Source organism: Wyeomyia smithii, chromosome 1, assembly GCF_029784165.1.
Source record: "Wyeomyia smithii strain HCP4-BCI-WySm-NY-G18 chromosome 1, ASM2978416v1, whole genome shotgun sequence".
Taxonomy (NCBI): Eukaryota; Metazoa; Arthropoda; class Insecta; order Diptera; family Culicidae; genus Wyeomyia; species Wyeomyia smithii.
The window spans coordinates 177,357,378-177,371,638 of NC_073694.1; the positions used below are offsets into that span (position 1 = coordinate 177,357,378).

The 14,261-nt window shown below is 38.1% G+C and overlaps 2 protein-coding genes across 19 annotated transcripts in view; one reads left to right on the top strand and one right to left on the bottom strand.

The window, feature by feature from the left end:
* The window catches only part of LOC129732556 (suppressor of lurcher protein 1), a 172,231-nt gene that overhangs the window by 111,172 nt on the left and 46,798 nt on the right, over nt 1-14,261 (bottom strand). The window lies entirely within an intron of this gene.
* On the top strand, nt 29-13,209 carry LOC129732618 (uncharacterized). Of its 7 annotated transcripts, none has more exons than XM_055693689.1 (4): nt 29-205; nt 11,764-11,880; nt 11,946-12,127; nt 12,345-13,209. In XM_055693689.1, the coding sequence occupies exons 2-4, from the start codon at nt 11,790-11,792 to the stop codon at nt 12,348-12,350; spliced, it is 279 nt and encodes a 92-aa protein (XP_055549664.1). In that variant the 5' UTR covers nt 29-205; nt 11,764-11,789; the 3' UTR covers nt 12,351-13,209. The 7 variants fall into 7 exon arrangements, with proteins under 7 accessions (XP_055549664.1, XP_055549628.1, XP_055549614.1 ...); XM_055693653.1 differs by having other exon boundaries at nt 43-205; nt 11,946-12,133; XM_055693639.1 differs by having other exon boundaries at nt 95-331; nt 11,946-12,133.

Here is a 14,261-nt window from a genome sequence, read left to right on the forward strand (position 1 = left end):
TTCCGACTCGGGTGGGATGGGGAGTGGGATCGACGCCAGGATAGAAAAGCACCGTCCGTACAAATACAGAGGCCCAAAGGCAGTATCGCAGTGCTAACCGATCGTAGCCATTTGGGACGGGGTTTTCTAGTGCCTCACCAGTATCACTCTAATCAGTCTTGAGATATCTTGCAAAAAGAACAGTTGATTTTGCGCCGAGAGCCCGGTATGTAGTGAAATTTGTTAGCTTTAAGCAAAAATCGGTGAGGATGCTTTTGGTTTGCTTTGGTTGCGGTGAAGAAACTTGGCTTTGATTTGTGCACATCCGTCCCACGCCTGAAAAGGGGATCCGGTTAGTGATGATGGTGATGATTATGATGGTGGTGTTGACGTGTGTCAGTGGGTGGTGTTTCGATTAAAGCTTCACCCTCCAGGGGGATGAACGTTGGAAAATTAACTCTCCCCGTCTCTCCGATCGGAATATTCGATTACAGAAGTTAATTTTGCCTTATAAATTGGAATTTGTTTTGTTGAAAATGCAAATTAAATGGGAAAACATTTGTGGAAATTGATATTTCTCTTCCGGACGCAACCGAATCAATTTTTATTTTAAATCGATGCGCAAAAACAATCGCCAGAGCGTGGTGGAAAAACTCAATTAAAATAGCAGAACAAAGAGACGATGGACTGGGTAGAAGTTTAACACGCGGTGAGGAGTGACAAATTGACGATTTTTTCGATCACTGTGCTTGTGTTTGTGCAATGGATGTGAATTAACTCGAAGGACCGTTCGCCTGACCTGACCTCACCAGGATTGATAAATGTTCGCAGTGCCATCCAGAGCCCGGATTTTACGGCCAGCTACGACGTGAGCGGGTCGGTCACACTGAAGTGGGCTAAAAATAGTGCGCTCGCCAAGAACAACCGTTTTTAAAGTGAGCGGGGGAACATTTTGTTGGGTTTTATTTTCCTCTACACTTTCGGTGTATTTTATTAGACGTACGCATTTCGCAGTGGTTTTCGACTTCGAGGTGAAGAACCATGATCTATTTAAACTTGCCGGTTGCCTGGTGCGCGCTCTACTCTGTTGGAAGGTACCCGAACGGCGAGGGAAGGTGGAAAAGTGTACCGTTTTGGGGCCCCTCGCTGTTCGCTAGCACCAGAACGGTCTCATTAGGATATGTGTAAACTATTTTTTTGCCCTGGGCAATGAATGTTGTGCGCTTTTTATCTACTAAAATCTGTCCGTTTGATATTTTTAAAATTTTGTTCAAGCTGCTGTGTGTGTGTTGTGGCGACGTAAAAATACTTCCGTCAGTGCTTTACGGGCGCTGAGTTACCGCCGTTGATGGACAATGTGTATGGAGTAGCTCAACGGAAGCTTCTACCCGAAAGCGTAAACGTGAGAAGCGCTGCATCAATTAGCGTTTTTTTTTCTGTAGTCTTTGGACAAAGTGTCAATGTTTTGTGGGTCTGCAGCTGTAATTACTCGTATGTGGACAGTTTTTCTCAGCGTGCTTCCATTCACAAACGTATAAATATGGTTTCATAGAATTATTCCATGGCTAAAAATCGTGGTCATTGTTTTGCTATGAAAATTTTATGTTGGCAACATATTCCAATTGAGCACACTTTACTAATTTTAAGCTGAATGCTGGATTTGTCTCATGCACCAATTGTGAACCCTTTATTAACACTGAATTGACATTTTTTGAAATTACGCCTACTACGAGAACAGTAACATTTTCTCGGAAATCTTTCAGCATGAATTTTGAAACTTTTTTGAATCATTTCTGACCTCAATTTATGGCCATTTTCTTTGGCTGCGCTGGTCTTTAAAACCGTGTCACAGTGATTTTGAGCTTCTATTTTCTGGGTGTGTTTGTACTAGGGTGGTTTACCGGTTAAACAAAAAACCGGTAAAACCGGTAAAACCGATATTTTTTTCAATACCGAAATACCGGTATTGAAGAGGCGAAAAAACCGGTATTTTCGGTATTTTTCTTAAAATTAAAAAAAAATTGACACAATATTCATAAATCATTGTAAAGCTAATGAATGCTACCTACTTAGGTAGGCTTCACAAATCACATGACGGTGTATATAATAAAAACATTTAGACAGAAGCAACATTGAAAATTAATTTGTTCTTACCTATTCATCAAGGGGAATGGGAGCTCCGTAGCCGCAAGGTTACAGAGTCCGCTTTGGTAAGCGAGTGGTCGTGGGTTCGAATCTTAGTAGAATCAGGCCAGTAGGTTGTCAAAGGACTTTTACCATGGGTTTATTCTCTGGCTCTCCATTACGTACCCTTCCTTCAATCTGAATTCTAAAGTTACCTCTGTTGACTCTCCTCCTAACAAAAATAAGTCCCTATTATGATAAAACTGGTGTGAGTAACATATGAAAGTTCTCTCCAGGGAATTGTGACTAGGCAATATTGTTAGGATGGACAGAGGCTCGGTATAGTAAAGCAGTAAGCTTGAAACGGAAAGGTAATTACACACAAGCACTGATATGCATGATAAGCGTATCACTTACTTCAATAGTGTTACTGCTAATAATATGAAGTGCGGAATACAGAAAACACCTGGGCAATATCACAACAGATCTAAACTCTGGTCGCAGTGCTGAGTCCACACAGCAAAAAAATTCATCAATTTTATGTTTCCTTCTTGTTTGTTCTGCTTGAAATTAGACGATGAGTTGTGTGTATTGATAATATGTCAACAAACTTCATATCAATTAAGCAGAACTTTTATTTTCTAATAGAACAGCTAATCACTTTACACACTCCTTCATACAGAGACAACTCGTGGGTTTTGAACGTACCAGCTCAACTACAAATTATGAAAATCATAGTTAGGGGCAATAATCACAATCATGTCCGCGAAAAAAAAGCGAGTCATTATTCGTTTTGTGCTGTTTAAAAGTAAAACTAATAAAATAATGAATAAATATAAATTTCGATTAAAAATTTATTTTTTTGTTTGGCGTCTCCGTATACCACAGGTTACACCAAGTTATGGACAAATTGCTCCTGATACAAAGTGTTTATAGGATGAAATAATCAATCAATAAAGAATTCCATCCTTAAAAATTACTGCTCCATATTTTGAAAACGTGAAGTTTGAATAACTTCAGCATGGTCGAAGCTTCGTCGCCCAAACCGCAGCGGATTTTATTAGCAATTATTTTAGCTGAGAAACTCAGGTTCAACTGAATTTGGACGAACTGCCTAAAGAGCATCGAACACAATAGAGAAGTATCTGTCTTCGATTCCTTCGGATTCATAAAATGTAAATTCTTGTCTGATCGTCATTTAATTTTCTTCTTCATTCATTTACTCTGCTCAACAGTTTCAAATATCGTTTCTCTAAGAATTTTAAAGTTATTCAATAATTTAAAACTAGTTATGCGATGTGAAGGAAAATTGAAACAAAAATCTGCATGTTTTTGTTAATATGAGTTCAGAACTTATGTTCTTCGTAATCATATCACTGGATCCATCCACTGAAGTTTTTCAAACACTGTTAAATTTAAACTGTGGTGTATGTGGATTGTATACCACAAGAGATCAAAACAATGGTCGCAGTGACCCAAATCTTAAAAGAAATCAGAAACGTAATGAAGCATAGGTGCTCATAAATGCAAAAACATAATTATACAGCGACACGTCCATTGATGCAACCTGGGACGTTCGGTAAAAAATGAAATTTCAAATCCAAATTTATGTATATTTAATTGTTTTTCAGTTTTATTTTTAAATAGTACAGAGAGAATGACGTGCGTTTATTCCGCGAACATGATTGTCATTACTTCCCCAAACTATGATTTTCAGAATTTTGTAGTTGAACAGGTAGGTTCAAAGACCACGAGTCGCCCCTGGTTTGTATTAATCTGGAAAAAATAAAAATACCGGTTTTTTACCGGTTTTACCGGTTTTTATTTTTATGAATACCGAAATACCGGTTTTTCGAAAAGTCGGTAATACCGACCACCCTAGTTTGTACACAGATTTCGGTGAACTGAATTGTTTAATCAATTTGATTAACTTTAATCATGGAGCTTAAATTTTGCTTGCGTTTCTGCCCATAATATGAGTTTTGTTACATTTAAAACTGTTTTTTTTGTCTTGATATGAAATATATGCATTCGCCGGCCTTTGTTCTTTGAACCTTGTGCAAAGTCATATAAAAGCTGAATTTGAGATAATATTCCATGTTTGAAGGGTGTGCTTTAATAGTTCTAGGCCCAATTTTAAACTTTTTTTTGTTTGTTAGTAATTTTTTGTCCATTGGTTTTTGGTATAATAATTGGCATATCTCTCCAATTGCTAAATCAACTTTAAATCAATTGGAAAGCAGCGGCTATCCAATCACGAGCTCACTTTCTGTTCCTGATGCTTATTTTAGAGCTTTCCTCTAACCAGCTCCGCATTTATTTCAAGTTCTCAAAGTTTGTCTCAATTTCGCAATACAAATGAAACACAAATTGAATCTCATTACGTGTTGGCATCCTGATAGAGCTCTCACAAACGTAACAATCAATCAAATCGTTCTCGTGTCGAATGGAAGCAACTGCTGCGTGTTGCATATTCCTAATGTGCGACTGTAGGAGAACTTTGTTCGTGCTGATGTTAACTGGTGGTGGACATGAGTAAGAAATTCGAAATTCAGGTGTGATGCCAAGCTATATCTAAAACGGATTCAGCATTGTTGGCGAAACTGTGTTTAACATCACACGACAGCGCATCTGCAGCGGTTTCCAACCACAGTTGCAGTTCGATAAATTTTCTTCATTAGGCTCTACCAAATACATGTAATAGCTATGTAGGCCGAAGGCCGAATAATGCAACTGTAAATTTTATTCAGTTATCGTATAAACTTGCTATGGTAACACTACGTACGACATCCGCACAAATATTATTATATAAAGTTGAAGAGTCTCATGAACAATAAGTTGCATAATCTTACGTCTACCATGCGGTTCTATCTTGAATACAACCCTTCTATTAGTTTTGAGTGGATTAAGCTTAACTGAACAATTAAATTCAAAACGAAAATTGCTGCAGAGTTGCGATGCTGATAGTTAATGAGAAAAAATAAATTAATATAAGATATTAGATATATTACAAATGATTAGAAATTAGTTCAACAGACACTGAGATGTAAATACCTGGACTTGGGTAAATATTGGAGGTTAACTGAGGCCAAAAATGTAATAATTCTGACCAATTTCAAGCAGTTTGTTTAAGAATAGAAGCTCAGTAGCATTCTTCTATCGCTTTTTTATTTATACTGACTAAATCTGGAAGCATTTTTTGAGGAAGGAAAGTCAAAAGCCCAATTTTTTCCGCTGAGAGTTTTTCAGCAGCATCAAATTGAAAACGAGTTCCTAATTTTAACGATCTCTTATATGAAACTGCGGTTTTCGATTATTTTTAATCAATTTATTTTTCAAAACAATTCGAGTTTTTTTTTCATCAATACTTTTTTATTAAACCACTGATTTGACCAATTTTAGAGGAAACTGAAATCATTAATGTCGTTTTCTGGTCTTAGTTTATACTTATGTTGTCTCGTTTTATAGCTCCAAGAATCGTTCCGTCATCTGGCATTCTATACTCAATGATAATTTCGAATTTCATCTAAAACCATTTTTATTTTTGTTTATCTGAATGAAGCGTTTGTTTGTTAGGGGAACTCGCAGCTTCAAGTCTTTTACTTTGACTCTACTTTCACGCAAAATGCCAGAAAACAGCCACACAAGTTGAATCAAGACCTCTCCAGGTAGTTATAATTGCCGATGTTTGGCAGGGTAACTAATGAGGTTCGGTAAAGTACAGGGTGGTAATGTGAAAGTGATATACTTTATTTATGTCATAAAAATCAAACCAGTTTTTATTTCTTTTCGGAATTGACTCTAATAACATCTATAAGTAGTAAAACTACAATGTACTTAGTTGAGTTCAAATCTTCCACCTTTGTGTTTGCGCTTTTCGAAGTCATTGGAAGCCGCGCGCCCAGCTTCGTTCGGCATTTCGTCCTAAATCTTCACCAAACGTTTCTCAAGTGTGTTCAAACTCAAATGCCTTACGTCGTTCAACTTTCCTAGCATGTATTCCCAGATACTGAAGTCTAGTGGGTTCAAATCCGATGACGATTCAGATGAAGTGATGAGAAAAGGCACATTCTGCTTACACCATTTTTGAACGATCAATGTCATATGCGCTGGTGCTGAATCCTGTTTAAAGCGAAAACTGTCTTTCCCAGAAAGCATTTTAGCGCAAAGATGCAAAAGACCTTTGAGAGCGTGTGGCAAGTAGTTTATTTTCACGCCCCTGTCAATGAATAGCAATGGTAATTTCTCTTTGGTCTATATACCTCCCCAAATCATCACAGCTGACGCATTTTGATATCGTTCGACTGCTCTTTTATCGGCTGATATATCACGAAGACATGCTCCGTAAACACGATCGTTTTGCTTGTTTGAAGTTGCCTCCACAGTAAACAACTTTTCGTCCGAAAAAATAAAGTTGTGACCTGCGTGCGACTTCAGTAGCAACCGAGATCTAGCAACCCTGTCGGTAATATTTTTACGAGTTAATCCGTAAATTTTCTGCATCCTAGAAGCTTAATATCCAAGGTCCTTTTGGATAACATTCTGCATGGAAGTGCGGCTTATGTGCATTTCACACGCCATTTTTCTTTCCAAACGGGCTGGATATCACCGTTCCTTCGCTGCTTTAATGACCACTGGAGTTCGAATACTCCGTTTTTAACCAGTTTTTTTCTTGGGAACAACCGTGCCTGTATCCTTGAAACGCTTGATGGTCCTGTAGACGAATAGTCTAGTGCAGTTTTCTTGAGAGCTGTATTTATCTCGAATAAATAGTAAACAAGCACGGCACACTTTCAAAACATGCTCAAATATTTGTCATGCTGTGATAAAAAATACAACGAGGGGCACTCAAATACGTGTATCACTTATATGTTGTCACCCTGTATTTATTAGAAAGTATTTTGGGGATCTGCTGCACGCGTGAATGATCCGGGATTGCACGAGTTACCTTGATTATGAATGTGTCGAAAAAACAGTGCAGGCAGAAGTATTTATAAAGTTGACACTCTGAAATGTATTAAGAAGAATTTATGCACTGGTACATGTGATTCAAATACGCAGTCATGGAATGGGTTTGACAGTGAAGTTCAACAGTTCCATCGAAATTTTCAATTACCAAAGGGTTCCAAACCTCAAATTTGATGACTATACGAGTAGTCAGATTCCTGAAACGGTCCGTAAAAACTTCCAAGCACATTGTATGGGTAGACTGCATGCAACCTAATGCAATATGCAAACAACGATACTGCAATCGTTCTGGCTTGATTAAATGGAAGTTTTCAGCGGAGCGGAAACAAGAACACCCGTACACAATCACATATAATATCGTTGTTTGGTGAAACCCTCTTAGGTCTCCTGGATGAATACCATCTCTTTGTTTCCCAGATGCCTTTAGAATTAAAACAGATTTCAAGACATTTGTGTACCAAAACCTAACAAATAGTTTTACCCATAAGCTGAAATTGAAGCTGAGCAGGTTTTACTCTCTCAGTTTTCTTCGGAGAGAATTTAATACCAAGCTGTAAAGCCAAAACAGCCAAAATTTCTGTAGAAAGCAACGCAAGACAATCGCTCAACGCTCTGGCTTGGCGAAAATTGGGTAGCTAAAAGTAGACCATTCCATCATTTTCGCTACACCTAACACAAACGGGGAAGATTATGTTACTTTTAAGCATCATTTGATTACTTATTGTGTCTTATGACCAATACGCATTCTTATGGCTGTGTTCCAAAAAGTGTTTATGGATATCCATTTAGACGTTTTGTTTATGAATCGATGCCAATAACCGCGTTTCTTGGTTTTAAGCACCAAATACCGATGGAAGTCGTCTGGTTTACCTTTTCAAGCCTTGAATGAGTCGCATTTATCCGCGTAGACATCGAAGTGCTTTTTGTCCCTCCCATGGTATATTTTTCAATCCCGCGAAGAGGTTATATTCTTCAAGGATTTGCATCGTTTCGACAGCTTGTATAGCTTCCAATCGATATTTGGCATGAGGTCATACGGAATACCGTTGGGGCAGGAACGCGCAATTTGTTTGGGCGGACTTTCAAAATTTTCTCCTCTGTTGGATAAAATTTGCTTACGTTTAAGCCGAAAGAATACAACGTACGGTCCAGAGAAATCTCTGGGTAAAGCAATTAACTTTTGGCCAATTTCTGCAAGGCAGCTTGATTTCCTGGGTACTTTTTAAACAATGCCATTAGAGCGAGGAACATTTTCTTTTCATAGTCAATGGGTCTAGTCCTCGTCCACCTGAATCTGACGGATCGTCTACCAAAGTTAAAAAAAACATTCACACTAGAGTGGAAGAATAAAAAAAAAACAAACTAAAACTACTTTTGAAGGCACCGAGATACACGGAGAATTACTTATTACGGTAAAATTCTAGGATACATTCTAGGAATGAAATTCCGAAAACATCGAAAGCGTCACGAAAATTGTCAATTTTTTTCTGTGTGGACTCATAACTGCGACCAGAGCTTAGATCTGTTTAGATATTACCCGGTGTTTTTCTGTCCTCCGCACTTCATATTGTTGGCATTATTCCTATTGAAGTGAGTTATACGCTTATCTTTCATGCTTGTGCTTGTGTGTAAATTTTACCTTTCCGTTTCAAGCTTACTGCTCTACTATACCGAGCCTCTGTCCATCCTAACAATATCGCCTGATTACAATTCCCTGTAGAGAACTTTCATACGTTACTCACACCAGTTTCATTATAATAGGGACTTATTTTTGTTAGCAAGAAGGAGAGTCAACAGGGGTACTGTAGAATTCAGATTGAAGGAAGGGTACGTGGTGGAGAGTCTGAGAATAAACTCATGCTAAAGTCCTTCGACAACCAAATGGCCTGATTCTACTAAGATTCGAATCCACGACCACCTGCTCACAGATTTCCTCCATTCTTGCAGGAATCGAATGGAAAATTAGCAAAGCGATATTTTAAATTTCAAGATGATGCGCTCTGGTCTCTGAAAAAAGGTATAAAATGGAAGGATACCAACCAATATTTTTATTTCGAGAACAAGAATAATTCCCAGAAACCGGAAATCAGTTTCGGAGGCTTTTCCGAAGTCCAAATGGTAACTGGAGACCTGAATTGCAAAACCAGGATGATTTTCAGAGGCCGTAAATCGCCTTTAATTACTATTTTGAATCTCTTTACGGCCACAACATTATACATAGCCTTTTTGATACGATGATCCGTAGCTTTTTTTGATACGGTGTTCATCGGCTAATACCAAATAAGACTCATGATTGTTTCAATTGAAGGGAAGACTGACGCAAAGTACGATTTGCATAGGCCAGCTAGCATAAGTGTCACTTTGTACATTACTTGTCAGTAAGTGGGAATTATAAGAAATGTAATTTTAAAAATTCAAAATTTTTCAAAATAGGAACCCCTATTGAAAACGATTGTAACAACGTTAGGATTGTCAATTAAAATGACTTTTCAGGCTCAAGTGACCTTTGCTATCCGCATCTATTTGGGCCTTTTCTAACCTCAATTTGTAATTATTTTCACCTCAAAAAAACGGTGTTCAACGATTTTGAAATCATTTTTCTGGCATTCGGAAAGTTTTATTCGTTAAACCTTATAAACTACTTATTGGATTTTTCAACTCCCAAAGCCATTTTTCGCATATTCTGGGATTACTTTACACAGGCTGCCATAGATTGAGATATTTTGCATACTTGTGCTTTAACATATGCCCAAATCAAATGATCCAACAGGTTAGGTTTCGGATTACTGAAGGGTCATTAACTGGTTGGCTTCCTGTTTTCCATCAGTCTTCGTAGGGTCCGATTAGACGTTTTGCAATGACGTCCCGCCGTTTCATTCAACTGTAAGACAACGTATTGCTCCTTACAGAAGTTGGCCTTCACTCGGGAAAGGCCTTGGTCCTTAGAAATATTGATGGAATGTATCGGATCGCGAATGATCTTTGCACGGACCGATTTGATGACGTTTATCTTACGCGATCTTCACTTCCCAGCTTTGATTGCTCAAATCCATCCTGTAAAGACTTTTTTGATGTTATAACCTGTGGTCGAATGACATCCAATCATCTTGACAATCTCTTCCGGCGTCTTTTGTACGAGCTACATACTCGTAATAATTCCTCTGGCGTACATTTTCATAAATTTGAAAAAATTCAACCTTACTTTCAATAGAAATAGGTCATTAGTTATACAAATTAACCCGACGTTAAAGTTTAAACATTTTCGCATTTTATTTCTGCCGCACCCTGTAAAATACGTTTAGATAACTAGTCTTGAATTCACAAAATATAATTCTTTTCTGAATGTTGTGTAGATTTTTTGACAAAAATCGTCGCAAATAGATTAGAATTGTTTTTCATGTTTTCTCATGCTGACCTATCAATATATTGGGACATGATTTGATGTCTACCGTTGTTTGTTTGGTTAACGTCGCTGAAATTTCAAACAAAATTAGACTTTTTGAAGGATCTTGACTTCTTTTGCATTCAAGAGGTATCAACCTCTTCAGAAAATGTATCATTAAAACATGCAACAGTCGCATCGAAATTTTCCTCATTTCTCAAGTTGCCGCAGCTAGTAGACTGTGTAAATCAAATACCCCTTAATATAATATTCATTAAATATTGTCCTTTGTTGGCATCAAATATGCTACAGCTTTTCACACCTATCTTTGCTGTGGTGTCTAACTCCGACACGGAGAAAGTGTTTCCATAAAACGAAACCCCAAACCGCATTTCATCAGGTGTAATATTGCAGAAATAAGTAACGGCATCACTACACTGCACCTTTTGAGTGTATCTGTGTACGGAGTAGGTAAACTACAGTTACCAGTCCCTTTTTGAGGTGTGCTGCACTTAATTAATGCTCGTTAAAACAATTTCACTTGCCCGTTTTTCCTAGCAAAATGCCATCGGTTTGTGTCGCATTTTCGGCATCAAAGTTGGCAGGTTTTTCCCCAGTTTGTTTGCGTCGTCGTATAATACCCGTCTTCGTATCGTGGCAACCGCAATCCAGCTCATGAAATTGCTTTCTAGCGCCATCTGCAAGCCGTCACTGGTTAACCGTCTATTCATCACCGCTGGTGGCGGAGTTTGGTGGTTTTAAAAGTGCCCTTTCGAGGCTAACGATGTGCGCGACTGTCGGCGGCAATCCCACACTCTCAAACGACCATAAACCCGTTGGAATGTTGGCTGGTATCATTTGTTTGTTTTTTTTTTTGTCCAAATCCCATCACATCAAGATATAACTTCTAGCCTGCCAGATGCGGGGCTACGAGTTTGATTGCAGTGCAGTAAACGCTTGCCAAAAATTGTTCACATTGCACAACCTCTTGCTCACAACGCATTGCGATTTGAACTATTTTTAAAATTATGCGAAAATGTGTTTGGGCTCCCAGCCATCACCCGTACCCCCTTCTTCCTCACACCACAACTTGAATGATTGCGAGGATTTATGCAAAGCGCGCGTGGTTTTTACTCTACACCATTCTTCTGTACGTCGCGTTGCAGTAAAATTTGGCATGGAGATTAAATTACGCTATATTTTGCTTAACTCACTTTCGGTTGCATAACAACCGTTTGACCAGAAGCATCCCGCAAGGTAGAATTCTTTTGAACGCCAAATAATTAATCATTTTATACCACCAATTGCAGCCACGAACCACTAAACTCAAACGAAAATGTTCAAGCCACACCTAGAAATGATCGGCAGCTACGAGCCAATCAGCAAGAAGGCTCGCTTCTTCAACACCTACCTAAAATCTCTGAAGGGTAAGTGATCGCTAACTGATTTTCTGATCTAGTAGAATCAAGCGCCAACATTTTTGTTTTTGTAGGTTCCCAGGATATCGTCGCCAAGGAAAAGCGCAACTACAGCTCCACGATCGAAACCTCCAGCATCTACTCCGACTCGAAGTTCGCCGTTGAGCGCATCCGTGCCCCCGGCTATCACTACAACCCGGTCAGCAAGGATACCTACGGTGTCACCCCGAGGAAAATCAACGCACGCGACTTTGCCGTAAGTGTAAGTGTCGTGATTACTAACCCCACCCACCCAATTCTAAAACCTCGATGAAGGTTCAGCTTTGTCGAGTTCATTGTGTAAAAATTTTCATCGAAAAGTAGATATTTTTAGTATTTTTAACCTTCATTTCGTTCATTGCGTGCTCATAAAATTGTTATTGTCTCTTCTTACGTTCCCAACTGTCACTGTCAACTGTCTTCTCATCTCACAGCGCTAAGACGGGTACGTCGAGTTCGGTGGTGCGTGCGTGGCTTGAACCTCGACCCGCTAGCAGCTTCGGATCCGGACCATTGATCTAAGCGACAGCAGACTATTTCAAGAGTTTTCGAAACATACCAATGACTTTATTCGGCGACCTCCCTCAAAAACAACAACATCAACATCAACAAAGATAATGTCAACGACAAAAAAAGACGGACATTGTTCACAAGCGGTTTATCTCTCTTTAACTAGTTTTTCAAACATTCGACTAAAAAGTAGCGATTTTCGAAGAAAACTTTTGACATGCTAAATCCATGAATCGATCAACTGTTCTATAGACAAGAAATCGAAAACACAATAAAACACTTTCCATCACACGAAAACATCGTCTAAAGACTCCACCAAAGTGACCAGAAAAACGACAACAACAACAACAGAAGAAACGATGACAGCAAACGTGGTAGCTCCTCTCCAAAAAGAACAACGTTTTTATTATGGCGACAACAACATCTGAAAAGTTTACCAGGAAGACGCGCAGTAGAAATAATACTAAAATAACTAAAATCAGTAAAAATAAAAAAAAAATAATAAAATCAGAATAACTAACCAATCGTAAGTTAAGGTAGCTCTCAGAAAGAAAAGATGTAAAAAAAACAGAGTTAAGTTAGTGGAAAACATCAAAAACCAACAACTCACACAAATATGGAAGACATATATAGGAACCTCTATTTTTCTTTTCATTTATTTTACGTGTAACTATTAGTGTTTTATTTGTAATCAAGGCTGTAACTGTAACAACAAAAACGGAAACGAGTTTAATAAAAAGACCTAAAAAACGGCAAAAATGCACCGAGTGGTGTTCTCTTGCGTCTCTATCGATGACTTTTTGTAAAATTAAACTGTCCTAGTCCTAGTAGTGGCGTTCTGTGGAAAAGAACCGATATAACTCTCACCCTCGCAACAACCTTACCTGTATCGTCTCGTGACTAGGAACGTGGACAACTTACGGAGGGTAGGGGGTGTCCACAGAAGGTGCTAGAGGGTAATTCTTATGTCCACGTGGTCCATACAATAACTCAGTAGTATTGAAAGTGTTTCGTTTCATTTCTCTTTCTCGAATCTGCGACGCTCTGCCTTCATTGTAAAAATCTACGCTCAACTCGATACAAAAGATTGCGTGTAGAAAATTCAACTTCAATCTTGTTGTTAACACGATAGCAAGTGGAGTCCTTATACCTGTGTTAGATACATGGTGTGTAACAGGCGTAGTGAAATATGTTAAACAAGTGTTAAAATCAATATTTGTCCTACGTCATCATTTCATACAACCCCTAGGGCTGTATACCTTGTAGTATTTTATTTAGAAGAGTCCTCAAACCATTAGGCTGAATTTGAGTCATTTTCATTTTGATCTTTTCTGCCGTTCCAAGCATTGTGGTCCCAGCGTGCATAAGGTTTGTGTAGAACATGGGACTACTATGACTGGAACGGCAGTTTTCCTGTCGTTAAAATTGAATAATTTATTGGTTTAGATCAAATTTAAGATTATTTTTATTTGTAGTTTCAACTGTTTTTCAAAAAAAGGTAGTTTTTGTTTTGAACTGAATTTAGAACTATTTTTTTTTGTTTTGAAAAAAATTCAACCGGTTGGAGAAAAATTTATAATTCTTTTTATTTACATTTTTTCTGACCTTTTTAGAATTTTGTTTTTTCCCTTAACGTGTTTTTGTCACTTCAAGTTATATTCAAAGTTCTTTTCTTTTCGACTTCTTCTGAATTTTAGGGATGTTTTTCTGCTTATGCAGTTTGTATACTTTTATTTTACCTTCGAAAGAAGTTTTAAATTTTTATCAGCTTAGCATGAGATAAATTTTTGACAGCAACTAGCGACTTTTCCTTGATATTCACTTCATATGACTTTTCTGTT

What these genes read in the sequence shown, in the direction of transcription:
- LOC129732618 (XM_055693653.1), top strand. Translation starts at nt 11,790, where the DNA reads ATGTTCAAGCCACACCTAGAAATGATCGGCAGCTACGAGCCAATCAGC. An exon ending in CTACCTAAAATCTCTGAAGG is followed by an intron (nt 11,881 to 11,945) that starts GTAAGTGATCGC and finishes TTGTTTTTGTAG; the next exon opens with GTTCCCAGGATATCGTCGCC.